This window comes from Tupaia chinensis, unplaced genomic scaffold (assembly GCF_000334495.1).
Source record: "Tupaia chinensis unplaced genomic scaffold, TupChi_1.0 Scaffold148874_1, whole genome shotgun sequence".
In the NCBI taxonomy this organism is placed as follows: Eukaryota; Metazoa; Chordata; class Mammalia; order Scandentia; family Tupaiidae; genus Tupaia; species Tupaia belangeri.
The window spans coordinates 1,022,608-1,042,784 of record NW_006208722.1 but is presented as its reverse complement, the minus strand read 5'-3'; the positions used below and the strand labels follow the sequence as shown (position 1 = coordinate 1,042,784).

General features: G+C 39.6%; 1 protein-coding gene across 1 annotated transcript in view; it reads right to left on the bottom strand.

Moving 5' to 3' along the window:
* Positions 1-20,154, bottom strand: part of SLC30A4 (solute carrier family 30 member 4) — a 22,002-nt gene extending 1,848 nt beyond the window's left edge. Inside the window, exons 1-5 of the mRNA XM_006170723.3 lie at positions 19,739-20,154; positions 13,758-13,904; positions 3,307-3,460; positions 2,399-2,600; positions 1,604-1,709 (exon numbers count right to left, since the gene is read on the bottom strand). Of these exons, the coding sequence (XP_006170785.1) occupies positions 1,604-1,709; positions 2,399-2,600; positions 3,307-3,460; positions 13,758-13,904; positions 19,739-20,129 (1,000 nt within the window). The 5' untranslated portion in view covers positions 20,130-20,154. The remainder of the gene's footprint in view (positions 1-1,603; positions 1,710-2,398; positions 2,601-3,306; positions 3,461-13,757; positions 13,905-19,738) is intronic.
* Positions 20,155-20,177: the final 23 nt, after the last annotated feature.

The following is a 20,177-nucleotide window of genomic DNA, read 5'->3' as shown; positions in this document are numbered from 1 at the left end:
AAAAAATCAGTAGCTATGGCTTCCAACATTGCTTGCATGAATGGAGCAGTTGGACCATACTGAGCACAAGCTATTTTTTTTTTTTTTTTGCTATAAGGTGTGTGTGCTTGCCAGAGATAGAGACAGGAAATGAGAAATTGCCCCCCAGGGGGAGTAGCCCTTCTCCATTCTCCTCCTGGGATTTTGAGAATGTACACACAGCACCTGGCCTGAGTTTTAAGCTACTGGGGCTGGGACTCGAACCACAGTTGATTTCACAGGAGTCCAGCAATGCAACCATTATGATATTTGCTGATCCCCTGATAAGACACTTTAAAAATGGTTTTGTCAAACTCAGTTTAAATAAACACTTTAAGATATACTAATATTAGGTCATTGGGAAAGTCATGACACATTTTGCTATGCAAAAATGCATCATTACTTTTACGATGACCCAGTGGTTTAATATAAACCATGCATAGGGTTGGCAGGTGGTGTGGTAGTTAAGGCACTGGACTCCTACATGGCTGACCGTAGTTCTATTCCTGGACGTGGCAGCTTGAAAATCATGCTGAGTGTGTGTGTATCTGTGTGAGCCCAAAGTTCCAAGAGGAGAATGGAAGTGAAGAGGCTGTGGCTTGGCCATTCTCCCCACCACATCCCTATGGGTGGTTTCTCACTTTCCCTCTTTCTGTATCTCTCCTCTCTGGCTAACACACGCACTCTATGATGTCATAAACAAAGCAAAACCAAAAATACCAAACCATGAATATACACATTTTTACTATAAATTTAGGATATATACAAGAGTTTAAAACATAGTTTAAAAATTTTTCTTTGTAGGGAACGGCAGTTGGCGTAATGGCTATGTCGCTGGACTCTCATGTAGTCGGCCACGGTTTGAGTCCCGGACCCAGTGGTGGCTTAAACTCACACTGGGTGCATGTACATGTGTGCCCAAGCTCCCGAGAGGAGAATGGAGGAGAAGAAATTGCGGCGTGACCAGCCCCCGTGGGGGGTGATTTCTAGCTTTCTGTCTTTCTGGCAAGCACACGCGCCCTATAGCAAAAAAAAAACAAAAACTAAAAAACAAAAAACCCTCCAAAAAAATTTTTTTTCTTTGTAAAGTAAACAACAACCAAAACAGAGGATGATCCAATGATAATAAACCTATTGTTGGGAGTTTTTATATTCATGTTTACATATAATATCAGTACGGTGAGGTTGTCATAAATACAACAAAGTCACAAGTTTAATGGTAATAAATGAAAACAAAACAAAACAATCGACTAGACCTAATCACTCTAACAGTCATCCTTGTCCTAGTGCCAGCATGGCCTTCATCAACTTATGCTATTCCTCAGAGCCTCAGTTTGCCTGTTTGCAAATGGAGATAATTTAGCCCCGTTTGCCTTACCTCCTATTCCCAGGAAGTGTGACGGTCAAGTGGGTGACAGAGGGAGGGCACTGCTCTCTGTATGTCGCACACATGTAAGGTAGCAGTATACAGCGTAATGAGGATCAGTCAAAAGCAAGAGACATAGCTCCTAGAGTGTCCTCTCTGAACCCCAGTCTGCTTTAGAGAAGCCATAAACTCAGGATGCAGAAATCAGTGAAAACTTACCTTCCAGGATTATAACTACTGTGTCCCATATGATGCGAAATGTTGTAAAAGCCACAAGTAATGAAAATACGTATGTACAGATGGGATCAGCGATCTTGTATTCTGGCTAAAAGGCAATATATCAAAGCTGTATGATTAAATATAGACGGACATAAAACAGACTGTAGAGCAAAGCAACACACATGTCCCCTGTTCTTTGGCTTTCTTTAGAAGAACTGGAAAATACTTTTAAATTTGGATATCATAATGGAGAAATCATCTTCACTATTTTCCAGATTGTTTAAATGGTTTTCCTCATGGGACCACTTTCCGGAAGTTTAATTGCTTTTTCTAGTATTCTCTTCTGTGCTTTCTCTAAATCGTCCTCCCAGAATCACAGGATCAGAGCTGGAAGAAGCGTTAGTAGCTCTCTGGTCTAGGACCCTCAGAGTAAAGAGGAAGGAACTCAAGTGTAGAGTTGAGGGACTTGCTCAAGGTCCAGGCTAACAGCAGAGCCAAGAACTCTGAGTTTCTAGCTCAGTGCACATGTTGCTAACTAGCAGTTCAGTGACAAAGCTTAAAACTGAGTTCTCCAGTGAAAAAGCACCGCCAAAGCCAAATACAGACGAGTTACTCCACAAGATGATACGCTGTGTTTACTGCTAACAAAAGAGCTGTACAGATGGCTAATTAATCTTATATCAATGCAAAATGAATAGAACTGGCATTAGTGGCCTGTATCCTAATGAAAGACACCAACTTCTCATTTTGAAATTAAATACATTTTTAAAATGGAAAAATGAGCAATCCTATTACCTTGAATCGTATGATGTAGGCAGCTATTAACACACCAACACTTTGCACCAGATCCCCCAGGGCGTGCACAAACGCGGCTCTCACTGCCAGGCTATCCTGCCCACGGCTGTGTCCACTCCCAGGACCTGTGGTAGGAGAATTTGAAGGCAGGGAGTGGGAATGGGAGTGATGATGACCAGACTGGTTCAATAGAAACCCCATTCTGTTAAAAAAAATAAAAGAAAACATTATTTTCCCTAATGTTATTGATAAAAGTATTTGCTACAGAAAAAAATGTCACTTGGCAGACACTAATGAAGCAACATGGCAGTTAAAAAGATAAATCTAGTTAATATGTAAGTACAGGTTGAGCATCCTAATCCAAAAATCTGAAATGTTCCAAATCCAAAACATTTTGAGCAGTGATATGACACTGCAAGTAGAACATTCCACACCTCATCTCATGTGACTGGCACTGTCAAAATGCTGGGCTACAAAAATATTATATAAAATGATCTTAGGGCTACATGTACAAGTTGTACATGAAACACATAAATTTCATGTTTAGACTTGGGTCCCATCCCCAAGATATCTCATTATTTGCATGCAAATATTTCAAAATTTGAAAAAAAAATCCAAACTCGGAAACACTTTTGATCCCAAGTATTTTGCTTAAGAGATAGTCAACCTATATTCTAAAAGTTAAAACAATGAAAAGCTTTGTCCTAAATAAATTTCTGATAGCTAAACTCCAGTGTAGTTGAGAAAACTAATGAGGAATTTACTGTTCAATGTGTTCTATTAATGTTTACAAGGAAAATATATGATTTAAAACGATGACAAAACTACTATGTATTACTTGAATGCATGGATGATAGTCTCTAAATTCAGAGTACTTGCGAATGGTGATGTGAAAAAGTAGCACTTACATTACATTAACTGCAACTCCAACGGCTGCGGTGATGAGCATTATGTCTCCATTTATTTCATAGTTCATATGGATAGTTCTCTGTACGGCTTCATACAAGAGGAATCCCATGAGTATATACACCAATAGCACACTAACCATAGCCGATAAAACCTCTGGAGGAAAACGTACACAAAACAAATGTATTTCTAGCATAGCAATTATACTTGGTGACAAGCAAATATTTCCCCTAAGGAGATAAAAGCACTATATCATTTTTATAAATGTCATTTTTTTTCATATATAAAAACTGTTTAGTGGGACCAGCAGATGGCATAATGGTTACGTGGCTGGAACTCACGCCAGGCTGGTGTGTCTGTGTGCCCAAAACCCCAAGAGGAGACTGGAGGAGAACGGATTGCAGTGTGGCCATCGGGGTGATTTCTCATTTTCGGTCTCTCTGACAAGTACACACACTCTATAGCAAACAAACAAATAAACCTCTAAAAATGTGGTTAGCAGCTTAACTGATATGGATCCACCACTAATTCACCCTCACTACTCCTCATTGTCTATTCCTATCTCTTTAGGGTCAAATTAAGTATTTTTACAGATAATACACAAGAGATGGATATATATTCTCCCCCCCCTTTTTAAGAGATGCTCACTTCTTTCACTATCTTGTTCAGATTGGCCTAGAATTTGGGATCCTCTTGTCTCAGCCTCCCAAGTAGTGGAGATTACAGGCTAAAAAAAGCTTATTTTGATAAAGAATAATCTCCAAGACATAGTGTTATGTGTAAAAAGCAAAGTACACAACATTGTGCATGATATGTTTCTATCTGTGTAAAAGAAAAGCTAAAAAGAATATATAAGTCATCATCTGTAAATGAAATCCTTATAAGGATTATACAAAATACTCATAAAGAACTTGTTGCTCTGGGTGAAAAGAAGTGGTAGCTGAGAGACAGGAATGACTTTGCATTAAATATGCTTTTGCATTTTAACATTGTCTACCCTGTGAATATAAAGCAAACATAATTAAATCTATTGAAAATAAAAATAGGGCAATATGAAGTAAATGTATTTATTTTTAATTAAATTTTTTTCAATGGCCAGAGGGTGCATACACTTGCCAGAGAGAGAGAGAGAGAGAGAGAGAGAGAGAGAACCCCAATGGGTCAAGGTCACACCACAATCCTTTTCCCTCCATTTCTCCATCCTGGCAGGATTTGGGGCATGAACACACATCCACAGTGTCTTTCCATCTGCCAGGGCTAGGATTCAAACTGCAGTCAGCAGGTGGCATCTGACTACTAATGCACAGTGCTGAACCACCACACCATGGGGCTGGCCTGTGAAGTATTTCGAAAAACAGTTAATGTTATTATGTAAAACAAGTGTTGACACTCAAAACAATCAAAGCAAGGAAATACTTCTAAGGAAAACTTTTCCTTTAGAGAAATCTGACATTAATCCTGTTAAGTGTTAAAAGGTGAAACAACCTGGAAAATTTATCTTGGATGACACAGTGCTAAAAGGTTACAGGCAATTCTAGTATCTTGGACTTTTTATACATTTTATAATATACAACACTGAAAAATTATCTAGCAGTTATAGCTATTTCTTTAAGATACCGAATTAATATAGACACAAATCATATTTTATATAGAAACCTGTGTATCGATACAACAGATAACACAATGTGGAACAACACAGAAACATAAAATTCCTATTTAAAACCATGGTATATCTATTCTTAATACTAATAATACTACTTTAAAAGCAATTTAAGAGCTGAAGAAGGGCCAGCGCCATAGTACAACACTAATGTACTGCTCAAGAGATGCTCGATCCCACGTGGCAACTGCAGTTTGAATCCTCAGCTTGGTCAGACAGAAATATTCCAGGTACACATGTGAGTGCCCAAGACCTGAAAGGCTGGGGGACTGGACGAAGGGGACGGCTGCATGACCAGACCCTGTGATGGGTGCTTCTCTCTCTCTCCCTTTCTCTCTGTCACAAGTGCATGTATGCACTATATTATGAATAATATTTTTTGGGGGGGGAGAGGTTTTTTTGCTTTCAGGCACGTGTGCTCGCCAGCCAGAGACAGAGAGACAGAAAGCGAGAAACCACCCCCCAGGGGGGATGGCCACGCCGCAATCCCTTCTCCTCTATTCTCCTCTCAGGATCTTGAGCACGCACGCACACGCACCCAGCGTGAGTTTAAGCCACCGGGTCCGGGACGCGAACTGCAGTTGACTACATGAGAGTCCAGCAACATAGCCATTACGCTAACTGCTGGTCCCAAAATTTTTTTAAAATCAAGCAATTTTCTTTAAATAAAAAGAGGCGAGGAAGACAGAGAAAGGACCAAACTAAAATATACAAAGCTGTGGAGAAACTTCCCATAAAATCGGACTATAAGCTCTTTGGAGATATGAACCGGTTTTCTTCCATGTTATATGTAGTACACTTCAAGTGGTTTGCATATAGTGGGCATTCGAATATTTATAGATGATTTTGAAGAATGAAGTTAATTAAAGGTTGAACAAAAGATGATAAAAGGCTATACAATTAAGACGAAGCTAAATATGAATGGTAGGTAATTTACTAAATTCCAGAAAACGAAAGTTAAATAGGTTAAGAGAGACTTAAGGCAAATAAAAGACAGAAAAGGCATGGAATTTCTTTTTTTTAAAAAATGTTTTAAGTTTTGCTACCAGGCATATGTGCTTGTGGAGGGTATTGGGAGAAAGTGAGAAATCATTCTTCCAAAAGGGGATGGTCATGCTAAAACCCTTCTCCTGGTGTGATTTTCAAGATCCTGGGTCTGAGACTAGAACCATGCAGTTGGCCATGTGAGACTCAGCTGCCTTAACCTCCATGCCACCTGTGAGCCCAAGACATGGAATTTCTTCTCTTAAGTTATACTGCTTGGGGGCTGGCCCTATATCCTTGTGGTTAAGGGAGCTGGGCCCCATATAGCCATTCACAGGTTGAATTCCAATAACATGGAGAAATGGAGGAGAAGGGATTGTGGCATAACTCTGCCCTTCTGGGTGGTGCTTTCTCCCTTTCTCTCTCTGGTAAGCCACATAGGCCTTCTGGCAATTTGAAAAGGTTCTAATTGTTAATAGGTAAAGTACACATAGATAATATAAAGACAATTATTTTTCAAAATTAAAATATCATATACTAGTAGCTTCCTTCTGCTAGTAGAAGAGCTTTAATCAAGTATCAAGGCTGAAATAGCAATTAGGCTGCCATAGTTTTTTTTGTTTGTTTGTTTTGCTATAGGGCGTGTGCGCTCGCCAGACAGACAGAGACAGAGAGGCAGAAAGCGAGAAATCACGATGGCCACGCCACAATCCCTTCTCCTCCATTCTCCTCTCGGGGTCTTGGGCACGCACACACAAGTGCCTGGCCTGAGTTTTAAGCCACCGGGTCCGGGACGCGAACCACGGTTGACTACATGGGAGTCCAGTGACATAGCCATTATGCTAACTGCTGGTCCCAGGCTGCCATAGTTTTAAACATTCGTTTTTTTTTTTGTTGTTGTTTTAAGTTTTTTGCTATAAGGTGGGTGTGCTTGCCAGAGAGAGAGAGAGAGAGAGAGAGAGAAAGAAAGAAAGAAATCATTCCCCAGGGAGAATGGTCACACCACAATCCCCTCTTCTCCATTCTCCTCTCAGGATTTTGGGTATGCACGCAAATGTGCTCAGCATGACTTTCAAGCTGCTGGGTCCGGGTCTCAAACCATGAAGTTGACCGCATGGGACCCAGCTGCTTGAACCTCCATGTCACCTGCTGGGCCCTCAATCGATTTTTTTTAAACATAAAAATGATAATACATTTTGCATTTATAAAGATGTATAACTTGCCAGTTAACACAAAGATGTAATTGATTATGAAAATTTAATACCAATAATTAAAACTTCTTTCCAAACCCCTTATACTTAGGTTGACCATATTTTGCAATTTTCCCAGGACAGTGCAGTTTAGGCTTGTTGTCCTGGCAGAATTATTAACAGTGCCCCATTTCACTATCAGAAGTGTTCTAGTTTGGATGATAAACTATACTATAAGGTAAAAATATTAGATGCTCAATTAAATTTTCAGTTCAGGTATACAACAAATAATAAGTATCAACATGTCACATGCAATATTTCAGATACAGTGGGCATCCTGTCATTGTGTGCTAATCTGACAACCCTACACTCTAGTGATAATTTTCCTGAACATTTAGAATTAACTTTTTATGAGTTCTCAGATAAGGAAAACAAACCAATCAAGTCAAACTAACACCGTCAACCAAAAGCATAAACAGAGCTCCTTGGCTCTGTTTATTACAAGGCCCACTAAGCTCCTGTATTACAATTCTTTATTACAAGGCCCACTAAGCTCCTGTAGCCTGTACTAAAAATTCAGTTCTCCACATCACAGTTTTCACACACAAGCAGCTTTAAAAAGGTACTGATGCCTGCTAGAGTTAACAGTAATGGAATCCAACTGATCCCTAGAAATTCTCATAATGACCTGTTAGGATACTGCTATCAATGATAACCTTTGTCCAGCAATTAATAAGGTATCTGTCTCATAGTCGAGCTCCCTTGGTGTAAGCAAAGACAGTCATTTATTATTTTAAATTCTAATCACCTGTCAAAATGTCTTCTAGAAAGAGTACTGATAAACGCAAAAGAGGAAAGAACACAGAATTTAAAGTAGATTTTTAGGGATGAGATTCATAATCGTAAAGTATAAAGCACAGACAAGACTACCTGGCTATAAATTCTAATAGTGGAAATGTGATCATTCTCATGAAACAAACAAAAAGCTCTTTCATTATGAATAAATTAAACTTTGGTGAAATACCATGAATAGAACTAACTAGTGTTTAAATTTTTTTCTTTCATAGTATTTTTAATGTGATGAAATGCAGATAAAAATAGGCAAGCTTTTTATCTTCCTACAACATTTAAGAGAGAAGGAAGCTTTCAGTCAACAACCAAGTTATGACCTGTTCTGATCTCATTCTTGCTCTGGGTTGGTCTCCAGTCACATAATAAAGTCTTCTAAGACAAAAGAAGTACATGTAGGATGAATTTTTCATTTTCTTAAAGGAGACCCAACAACTTGGCACAGTTAAAAACCTAGATTTCAGTGAAAGTTATTATTCCATTAGGTTTCAGTAAACTTGAACAATCATATTTCTTATTATTTTTAGTTTGACCAGAGAGATACCCAGAGAGGGAGAGAAAGTGAGAAAGTAAGTCACCAGGTCCAAAACTTGAACCATGGTCAGTCATGTGGGAGTCCAGAGCCTTAAACATCATGCCATCTGCTGGCTCCGAACAGTCATATTTCAATCTCAATGGAAATTTAGCATAAATTAAAAACTCTTGAAAGACAGAATTGCCAGAAAAGCAACTATTACAGTAGTTCTAACATATTTTGCTATTTTATTCTATACATACATAATTAAACCAGTCTACCTGTCTGAATTATGGCATTGGAGAAGGAAGATGAGTGAATATGTGTTTTTTGCTAAAAGATCATTTGAGTCTTTTCATTCAGCTGAAATATAAACAAATGTTTATGTCGAGTAATCTAATAAAGACTAAAATATGCTCTGAATTTTATATACAAAAAATAAACAGTTTGGGTTTGAATGGATAATGCTAAAATAAAAACCTAAATAGAAAACATGATTATCAAGTTTTGATAGTACTATGAAGTATGAAAACGATTGTACATTTAAAAACATCAATGAATTATCAAAACTAGAGCATCTGAGTTTGTGTCAAAAATCCTGGAGTCCTCCTATCTTCTGTTATTTTCCCATCACTATTCCTTCTATTTCTCTTTATAGCATTTATTATCATTTATGATTATATTCATGTTTGTACACATATTTACTGCCTGTCTCCCCACCCTATGCTATTATTCATTCATTCAGCAGGTAACTAGTGGGCACTTGATCAATGAGTGAAAAACAATTGGTTTCAACTATGTAAGCCACATAGAAGCCGAGCATATTTGTTTTCACTGGTGCTGAGTAAATGTACTGATTTTATCTTAACTGTTAACTTTGCTAGTGCCATATGCCAACATCGAGTATATTTCACTTACGTAACACTTATTTTTCTATTGCCTCAAAGGACTACATGCAGCAAACGTCTAAAGACACGTTTCAGGGGTCTGTAAAACTGAGAGTGGACATACAGTCTCTCCTCTACTTAATGATATCTCTCTTTCCTACCTTCCTGCAATGGAAGATAGGAAGGGAACATGGAAACACAGTGGACTGTACTGGATTTGTCTAGGACTTCTAAACTGTTCATTGCATTTCAACTTAGCCACAAAAAATCACAAGCACTCTGCTAAAAGACCTCAGATACGACTTTCAGTGGCCCGTGTCACCACCAGAACGCCACTCCACATTTGTCTGCAGATCCTCTCATGCACTGTTCTAAATAACCTGCTGCCAACATCTCCCTCTCCACCATACCCAAGGGGCCGACTACTCTCAGACTGACTGCTGGCTATCTAATGTTGACCACCTCAATCCTGTCGTCTTTCTACCTCAATAAAAAATCCTGTTTCGAGGAAGTTCTAGAAATCTATTCTTTTTCCATAGATGTTTCATGTGATATGATTAAACTCCCACTAAGATGTGAATAGTTAACAGACATACCTTTTATCAGGGGTGGGAGGAAGGTGCTAAAGTGAATCACTAACTAGAGTTTTTTTGTTTTTTTTTTACTGCATGTACAGGGGAAGACTTCTTAGCTAAATACTTTCTGTTCCTTTTTTTTTTCCTTAAAGAGATTTTTTGCTCTTAAGGCGCATGTGCTCACTGGAGAGACAGAAAGAGACAGAAAGGAAGAAATCACCTCACTCCCCATTCTCCTCTCAGGATCTTGGGCATGCACACACATGTGCCCGGTGTGAGTTTTAAGCCACTGGGTATGGGACTTGAACCATGGTCAGGTATGGGAGTCCAGTGACATAACCACCATACCATCGGCTGGTCCCACTTTCCGCTCCTTTAGCATCAGAAGATAAAATAACAATTATATAGAATTAGCATTGCAAACATACACCTACTCCAGGACAACTCATCACCAAGCCAGATCTGCCAGAGGTCTTTGCTCAGTAGAACTATATGATGCTACAAAAAGACTCCAATACTATCATTTTGCCATTAACCTAGGGTAACGATTTACATTACCATACTGCAAATCTTGCTTTTTATTTCAAATACAAGCAACTTTTCTTACAGTCTTTTTTTTTTTTTTTTTGGAGAGATTTTCACTGTAGGGCGTGTGCGCTCGCCAGACAGACAGAGAGAGACATAAAGACAGAAAGCGAGAAATCACCCCCCATGGGGGATGGTCACACCGCAACCCCTTCTCCTCCATTCTCCTCTCGGGATCTTGGGCATGCATGCACACGCGCCCAGCGTGAGTTTAAGCTACCAGGTCCGGGACGTGAACCACGGTCGACTACGTAGGAGTCCAGCGACATAGCCATTATGCTAACTGCTGGTTCCCCTTACTACAGTCTTTTTATATAATTACTATTTTAGTTAATCCACGTTAACCTCTTCAGCACAAAATCTGGAAGAAAAGTCACATAAAGAAAGCTATTGGGGACCAGCAGATGGCCTAATGGTTATGTTGCTGGACTCCCACGTAGTTGACTATGGTTCGAGTCTCAGACCCAGCAGCTTGAAACTCATGCCAGGTGCATGTGTGTGCATGCCCATGATCCCGAGAGGAGAGCGGAGGACAAGGAATTGTGGTGTGGCCTTCCTCCCATCAGAGAAAGGCATTTCTCACTTTCTGTCTCTCTGTCCCTCTCTGGTGAGCATATGTACCCTACAGCAAAAATTTCTCCAAGAAAAAAAAAAAGAAAACCAGGTCAACTTCTAGGTTTTCTGCAAATGACATCTGATTATATGATATTTCATATAATAGTCCACATAATTATTTGACACATATTTTCAAAATTAGTAAAAGATTTAAAAACACAGTAAGAAGCAGAGCTATGATTTTTTTTTTTTTTTTTTAGATATAAGGCACATGCCCACAGACGTGGGGGAAAGAGAGAGAGAGAGGTGTACCCTTGACAGGATCTCATCACTCCAGACCCTGTTTGTTGGTGACCTAACCATCTGTTCTCTTTGTTGTTTTGGTACTTCTACGTTTTTATTTTAATGGATTCTAAGAGAGAGAGTAGTCAGATGCTGATGACAGGATCACATCTCCAGCCTTCTGGCTCCTCAGGATCCTGGGTGCCTGTGCATATGCCTGGTGTATTTTCAGGCCAACAAGAAGATCTGGACCCAAGGTCACACAATGTTTTTCAGTTTTGCAGAGAACTTGTATTATCAATATGCCATAGCAGCTGGGCCTGATTTTAAACCTTCTTAATTGAACATTAATATTTACACAAAGTAGGCAAATAAAAATATGTTCCTTTGAAGAATTACATTTATACAATGGCTGCAGTGACAGTCAGCCCCATAGTATATGTTGTGCATATTACAGTAATGCTTAAGATTTAGGCTGCCATAAAAACACAATGAGACCCTGGCATTTGATAGAAAACTGGTGAATATGGAAGATTTACTGCAAAGGAAAGCAAGCCAGACTATGAGAGAGGCATCGTATATCTCCATATATACTGAATGTCTGCACTCTGTGAAGAAACTTAAAGATTAAGGGACCAGCAGTTAGCATAATGGCTATGTGGCTGGACTCCTACGTAGTCGACCGTGGTTCGCGTCCCGGACCTGGTAGCTTAAACTCACGCCGGGCACGTGTGCATGCATGCCCAAGATCCCGAGAGGAGAATGGAGGAGAAGGGATTGAGGCATGGCCATCCCCCCTGGGGGGTGATTTCTCGCTTTCTATCTCTCTGTCTCTCTCTGTCTGTCTGGTGAGCGCACGCGTCCTATAGCAAAAAAAAAAAAAACTCAAAAAAAAAAGATTAAAAGATATAAAAGCATGGAGAACCATGGATACTAAAGACATTGTGGGAGGAAGGGAATCAAGGAGGAAAAAGAAATAAATGAAAACATGTAAGGGTCACAAAAATGGTAATTTATCTGTTGATGATAACATGTATGACAATATATTTAACTGGACTAATATACAGTGTATCCATGCTTGGAAAATTCATTTGCATGCTGTAAGTATACAGTGATTGACTATATATAAATATAAATATAAATATATATATACATAAAGAAAAAACACAATTAGCAGTATGAGTGGTGTAGTAAGCATGTTTTAGTAATCTCTCTGAATATTTATGCTTTAAAAACTCATCAATATAAAATATTTTTCAATTTATTGTTTATGGCCCAAATAATTTTTCAAGTTATTTGTCTTAATTAAACAGCATTTCTTATTTTATAATCTGTTTTGGAGAGGACCACTAAACATGATGGCTGAATTAAGCCAAACAAGTATTCATTAAATGATTAAATTTCAGTAAAATAAATAAATGGATTGATTTTAGACTGCAGTTGCTTTGGTTAAAATGCCTGAAGTGGACGCTAATGCTCATTACGAGTTGAACCCATGTGGTTCTGTTTGGTTCAGTAACCTGAAAGTAAACTTTTTTCCTGATGAAAATTTCAGGACGTAGGAAATGAGATCTTGAAGATCAATGAGCACTGGGCTGGCCCCACAGCTTGTGGTTAAGAGCCATGCACTAGAAACCAGATCCCACATGGCCAACCGTGGTCTGAATCTCAGCCCCATCAGCTTGAAAAACTGCTGGGTGCATGTGCATGTGTACCCAAAATCCTGATAGGAAGAAGTGGAGAAAAGGGATTCTAGCATGACTAAGCCCCACTAGGAAATGCTTTCTCTCCCTCACTCTTGCTTTCTCTCTCTCTCTGGCAAGCATACATACCCTCTAGCAATAACAATAAAAAACAAGTTAAAAAGTAGATGAATGATCATTATATATTATAGGCATAGGGATCAGCAGATGGCATAATGATTACATTGCTGGACTCCCACAGAATCAACATCAGTTTGAGTCCCAGACCCAGTGGTTTAAAACTCACGAAGGACATGTGTGCATGCATGCCCAAAATCCTGAAAGGAGAATGGATTGCAGTGTGGTCATCCCCCCAGGGGTGATTTCTTGCTTTCTGTCTCTCTCTGTTTCTTCAGTGAGCATATGTGCCCTAAAGCAAAAATCTCTACCCCCCCCCAAAAAAAATATATATGTATGTATACATACATACACACACACACATATAAAATAGGTGTAAACTGTTCAGCTGACTGGGCTGAATGTACCCTGGAATATGTTTTTTAATAAATCTTGTTCATCTATTTTTATTTGCTTGGTTCAAATAAGGTATCACTGGAAAGAGTCTAGTTAATAAGTTCATTGTAATTTCAGTACAAAATATTATGACCCAAAGACACCCCAGTTACCTACCTAAGCGATGAAATCCAAAGGTGAACCTTTTGGTTGGCGATTTTGAAGACAGCCACAAAGCAAGTAGGGTGAGTATGATGGCACTGAGGTCAGTTAACATATGAAGTGCGTCTGTCATGATTGCTAGGCTATTTGCAATGTATCCACCTTAACAGTGAGGACAGAAAAATGAACAAATTAATTTAAAAGATAAACATAAGCAATCAAACCAGAAATAAGTTAATATCCAATAAAACATAAATGTCTGTCTGAATTCTATCCTATTGGGTAGTCAGAAAAGTCATGATGCACTTTTCATGGAAAGACATAGAAAAATACATCATGACTTTTCTGATGATGCAATATTATAATTAAATTAATGCATTCTGAAATTTTATGCAAAATGTCAGATATGTGTATATTATTCTGGTGAGGATGTCTATTTCTTTTTTTTTTGGTTTGGAGAGGTATTCACTATAGGACTTGTGCGCTTGCCACACAGACAGTGAGTGAGAGAGAGACAGGAAGAGCATGGTGATGCTGCAATCCCTTCTCCTCCATTCTCCTCTCCAGATCTTGGGCATGCACGCACACACACCTGGAGTGAATTTAAGCTACCAGGTCAGGGACTCGAACTGCAGTTGACTACATGGGAGCCAGCGACATAGCCATTACACTAACTGCTGGTCCTGAGGATATCTATTTCTATTGACAGATTTTTTTAAGTAGTCAATGACCTTGAAAGAGTGAAGAACTACTAAAGTGGGGGCAAACATGTTGAGAAAGTTCATGTTTAGGCACGGCAGCTTTTCCTCAATGTACTAATTTTACTAGTAGACAGTGAATTAATAACTATATCCAAGTATCATAACAAAGCTGAAGATATATGTTCACTTGTTTGAGAGTTTGCACATAAGCTAAAGAAACCCACAAAATGTACATTAGTACAACACAAAAGATAAAAATTAACCAATTCACATGGATGTAGGTAGCAATGTTTCCAAACAGAGGGACAAAAGGGACAACTTTTTTGGTATTATTTTCCAGGCACTGTACACAAGTCTATTTTACATATCTGCATGTGTGGGTTTATGTATGTATAGTCTCATCATGGACAACCAATTTTCCTACCACCATTCACTGAGTAGGCTTTTAATCCCATAGTATACTAGCACTCAAACTTTCATGTGCATCGGCATCTCCTGCAGGGTTTGTGAAACTACAGACCGCTTGATCCTACCCCTAGAGTTTCTGATTCAGTAGATCAGAGATGCGAACTGAGAATTTATACTTCTAACATGTTCCCAGGTGCTGCTGATGCTGCTGGTCCTGGAACCACACATCGAGAATCACCGCTATAGTGCACAGCAGAACTGTATGACCACATAGCGTGCTGAGTGAGTGATCATCCTCACTTCTGGGCTGGGCGTGCAGAGCCAAGAGCAGTAGGATCTGATTGTGGTTGATGATCTGATAGTCACATCCATTGACTTCTGTGTATTTTGTGCAACTACAAGTTTATTTATTTATTATTTTGGAGAGGTTTTCGCTATAGGGCGCGTGCGCTCGCCAGACAGACAGAGACAGAGAGGCAGAAAGCGAGAAATCACCCCCCAGGGGGGATGGTCACGCCGCAATCCCTTCTCCTCCATTCTCCTCTCGGGATCTTGGGCACACACGCACACATGCCCGGCGTGAGTTTTAAGCCACCGGGTCTGGGATGCGAACCGCGGTCGACTACGTGGGCATCCAGCGACATAGCCATTACGCTAACTGCTGGTTCTCTATTTATTTAAGGTTTTTGCCAAAGGGCATGTGTGTTCCCTGGAGAGACAGAGAGAAAGTGAGAAATCACCCCCCAGGGGAGATGGCCATGCTGCAGTCCCTTTCTCCATTCTCCTCTTGGGATTTTGGGCGTGCACACATGAGGCCTGTGTGATTTTCAAGCCGTCGGATCTAAGACTTGTACCAAGGGTGGCCATGTGAGAACCCAGCACCTTAACCACCAAGCCACCTGCTGGCCTTCTTACAGTAACTTGTTCTTTTTCTTCATAGCACTTGAGGAAATCTAAATTTTAAATCTGTTTGAGTGTTTGTTTAATATCTATCTTCTCCATTACAGTACATATTTCAGACAGTAAGGATCGTAATATCAATAGTTTTGTTTTCCATTGTATTTGTATTGTATTCAGAACATGCAGTATCCCACAGATTCAACCAAAAGTAGATCATAATTATTTAAAAAGACAATTGGTTTCATCTGTACTAAATATGTACACTTTGTTCTAGTTATTATTCCCTAAACAATATGGTGTAACCATTTACATAGTATTGGGTCTCATAACTAATCTAGAGGTGATTTAAAGTATAGAGTATGATGTTTGTAGGATATTGGCAAATACTATGCCATTTTACAAAGGAGACATAAGTGTTTACTAGTTTTGGTATCTGTGAAGACCCCAGAACCAATTTCCTATGGATACCAAGCGATAACTGTATTCAAAAAAGACTTGCTGAACAGAAGGAAGAATGAATGTACTTGTTGAGACCAGCAGATGATGTAATGGTTGTCACTGGACTCCCACATGGTGGATTGCAGTTTGAGTCCCGGACCTGGCAGCTTGAAACTTGCTGGGCACATGTGCATGCATTCCAAAAATCCTGAGGAGAATGGAGAAGGGACTGTGGCATGGCCATCCCGCCTTGGGGTGGGGAGTGATTTCTCACTTTCTGTCTCTCTGTCTGGTGAGCACATATGCCCTATAGTAAAAAACCTCTCTTAAAAAAAAAAAAAAAAAAAGAATGTACTTGTTTAAGGTCTTAGGATAAGTTAGTGCCAAAGCCAATATTAAAAATCAAGCATCGTCTTTTGCATTTTAAAATTACTTCTTTTTTATTTTTTCAAATTTGCCAGAGGATACATGTGCCTGTTGGAAAGAGAGTGAGAGGATAAAAAAAGAGAAAATAAGAAAGTACCCCCATGGGTAGTTGTCAAGTCTCAGTCCCTTCTCCATTTCTCCGTCCTTTTGGGAGTTTGGGCACGCACACACATCTGGTGTTTTTCAAGGTGCAGGGTCCAGGACTTGAACTGCGTAGTTCATGTGGGATCCAGCTGCCTTAACCACCATGTCATGGGCAGGCCTACTTCACTTTTTTATAATTCCACATTTCTTACATAAGAGCTTTATGTCTAGGTGCTTTGTACACCCTTTAGTAAATACTCTACTTACTATGTACAATTTGATTCTATATAACATTCTGAATAATACTGCTAATGTCCATCCTAAATACTATTATCTTTTATTTAACAAAAGGTTTTTATATTTGAAAATAAAGCCACTATTTGAAAGAAAATATTTATTCAATGCTCTCACAAAATAACATATACCAAATAAAAGATTTTAGAAATGAGAAGTCAGGGGCTGGCTCTGTGGCCTGGTGGTTAAGGCAGCCAGATCCTACATGGCTGACCACTGGGTTAGAGTCCTGGACCCGGCAGCTTGAGAAACACCCTGCGCATATGTGCATGGGTGCCCAAAATCCCAAAAAAAGGGAGACAGAGAAGGTGTTGTGGCATGACCATTTCCCATGGGGAGTACTTTCTCCTATCCCCTCCTCTGTCTCTCTGTCTCTGGAGAGCATATTTACCCTGCAGTAAAAAAAAAAAAAAAAAAAAAAAAAGAAAGGGAAAGTCAGGACAATTACATCTTAATGATTTTACTTAGGTAAACTCTAAATTAATTTTAAAAGGAAAAATTGTAATATTGTTAATATTGTTTTAACTTCAAATATTAAATATTAACTTCAAAAATCGCTAAGTCTGAGTGACTCAATTCAGCTGTATACATCTGAGAAATCACTGAATCTTAGTCTGCTGAGATTATGCCTTATTTGGCCACAGCTTCACTCTTGTCTTAATGTCTGCATAGCTTATGTATTTATACTTCTCTAACAAGAGTAAAAATTAATTAAACAGGGACCAGAAGTTGGCGTAATGGCTATGTCGCTGGACTCCAATACAGTCAACTGGAGTTCAAATTCCAGACCCAGTGGCTTAAACTCATGCCAGGTGCGTGTGCATGCGTGCCTAAGATCCTTAGAGGAGAATGGAGGAGAAGGGATTGCGGTGTGGCCATTCCCCCAGGAGGTGATTTATTGCTTTCTGTCTGTCTCTCTATCTTTCTGGCAAGTGCATGTGCCCTACAGCAAAAACCTCTCCAAAAAAAAAAAAAAAATTAAACAAAAATTTATTGAGCATCTACTTTGTGCCAGTCACTGTTCTAGGTGCTAGGAATTCAACCTGTATTTTCACGGAGCAAAACAGATATTAAACAAGTAAATAAATAAGAAAATCTCGGATGCTGAGGGCTTTGAAAATTGGAGAGGGAACAGGAGACTAAAGATTTTAGTCAGAAAAGGTCTCTCAGAGATGTCTTCTGAGAGAAGACATGAATGACAAGAAACTAGCCATAAGGTTTCAGAAAACATTGTAGTCTTTTTCAAACTGTAGGCCTTGACCTACTAATGGACCACGAAATCAATTTCATGGGCTGAGACCACAGATGAAAAAAGATTCGAATACATTACATGAAATAACACTTTTGTTTCAGTTATATGTATGTTTATAAATGTGTATGTATGTGTGCATACATACATGCATGCCTACACGGGTCATAATGTTAAGTGCATTTCTTACTATAGTGAGGTCAAAAAGGTTTGAAAGCCACCTAGGTAGAGGGACCGGCCAATGTGAAGGTCTTAAAGGCAGGAAAAGAGCTTCGTGAAGTCTTAGGAAGAGAAAGAAGGCTGAGAAGGCTAAAGTGAGCGTGGGGAAGAAGTGGTATGAAATGGGATAGGAAATGGAAGTAATTTTCCTTGACCTCCAGTCAAGCATCTGAAATAAGAACTGCCACATTTGTCCTCATCATGGGTCATTAAGAGATAACATGGGAAAATCACTTCCCTGCTTTCATGTCACCTTTAAACTGTCACTAAGAAATTGGCAGTTACATTAAGGTGCTTGAGGATATTCTCTATGCTAACAATATCTCTTATAGTCGGAATATTATTTGCAAAATTACGAAATGAAAAAGAACACCAAATTCATAAAACTTGGAGGTACCCTCCAGTTACAAACTCTCCTTACAATGAAAAGCTTTCATGTTAGTTGGTACCACTTAATCCTGCAAATCTCTTGGCTTTAAATACAGAAGAGAAATGGTGTGAAGAGACTACCTAGGTCAGATGTAGAGAAAAAAACCCAAGAGACTGGGACTATAGACATGGCTTTCCATGAACCACCTAAGGAGCCTCACAACTTATTTAACTTCTCTGGGCCTTCAGAATCCTGAAGTGTAAAAAAAAAAAAATCCTGTGTGTAAAGAAGTTGAAGCAGGTGTTCAACAAGGTCCCTTCCTACTGCAAAACTCTCTGATCCCAAGGAATTCTAGAAGAATCATTTATGATCTTTAATGTGGCAATTATCCTGGCGTTTCATCGGAATTTTTTTTTTTAAAGAGGAAGTTATAGGGCCAGCAGATGGTGTGGTGGATAAGGGCGCTGGATTCCCACATGGCCAACCATGGATCAAGTCCTGGACCTGGTGGCTTGCTTTCTCACTTTCCCTTTCTCTCTCTCTCTCTCTCTCTCTCGTCAAATAAAGAAAAAAATAACAATAACAAATGGAAATAAATAATTCTAAAAAAAAAAAAAAGAGGAAGTTACATGATACACAATGAGGACAATGTCCTGGGCTTCACAGTAGATGACACAGTGTTCAAAGAATTACAAGACAAAGCCCAAATTATCCGGGGCAGTTTATGTTGTGCTTAGGTTGATCTGCACTTTGGAACCCTGTGGCCTTTTCCCATCAAGAGATCAGTATCTTGGTAAACAACAAACTTCCTGCAAAGAAAGCTTAAATCTCAAATCAAGTGTAACTACAACTTGACAAAGACTCTCCAGGCAAGGTAAATGCAAAGTGAGTTGGCGACACAACTCACCTACAAGTTCTCCAATCATGAAAAGCAAGTACAGAAGGGCGGCAATGGTCAACCTGGTTTTCACCTTTCTCTGCTTCAGGAACTCCCTCTGTTTGCTGCAGTTGTCACAGGGGTCCACCTTCAAACTCAACTGACTGTTGGTCAAGGGTAAGTCCTGGTCCAATAAGGAATCGTCGTCGGCCAGGAGGGCTGGGGGCGCCCCATTAATAGGCCTTTCCGGGGTTTCGGACCCATCATCGGCCACCATAACTCGAAGTTTGTTAAACCGAGAAAGTCCCGCATCCCCCACCTCATCCGAGAAGTCAAAGGCGCTGGTGTCATTTAAAAACAGCGGCGCATCATCCTTCCGCAGCAGAGATTTGAGGCGCTTCCACGCGCCGGAGCCGGCCATGGCCGAGGCGGGGCGGAACGGCTCCGGCGCGGCCCGCCCGGGCGGGCG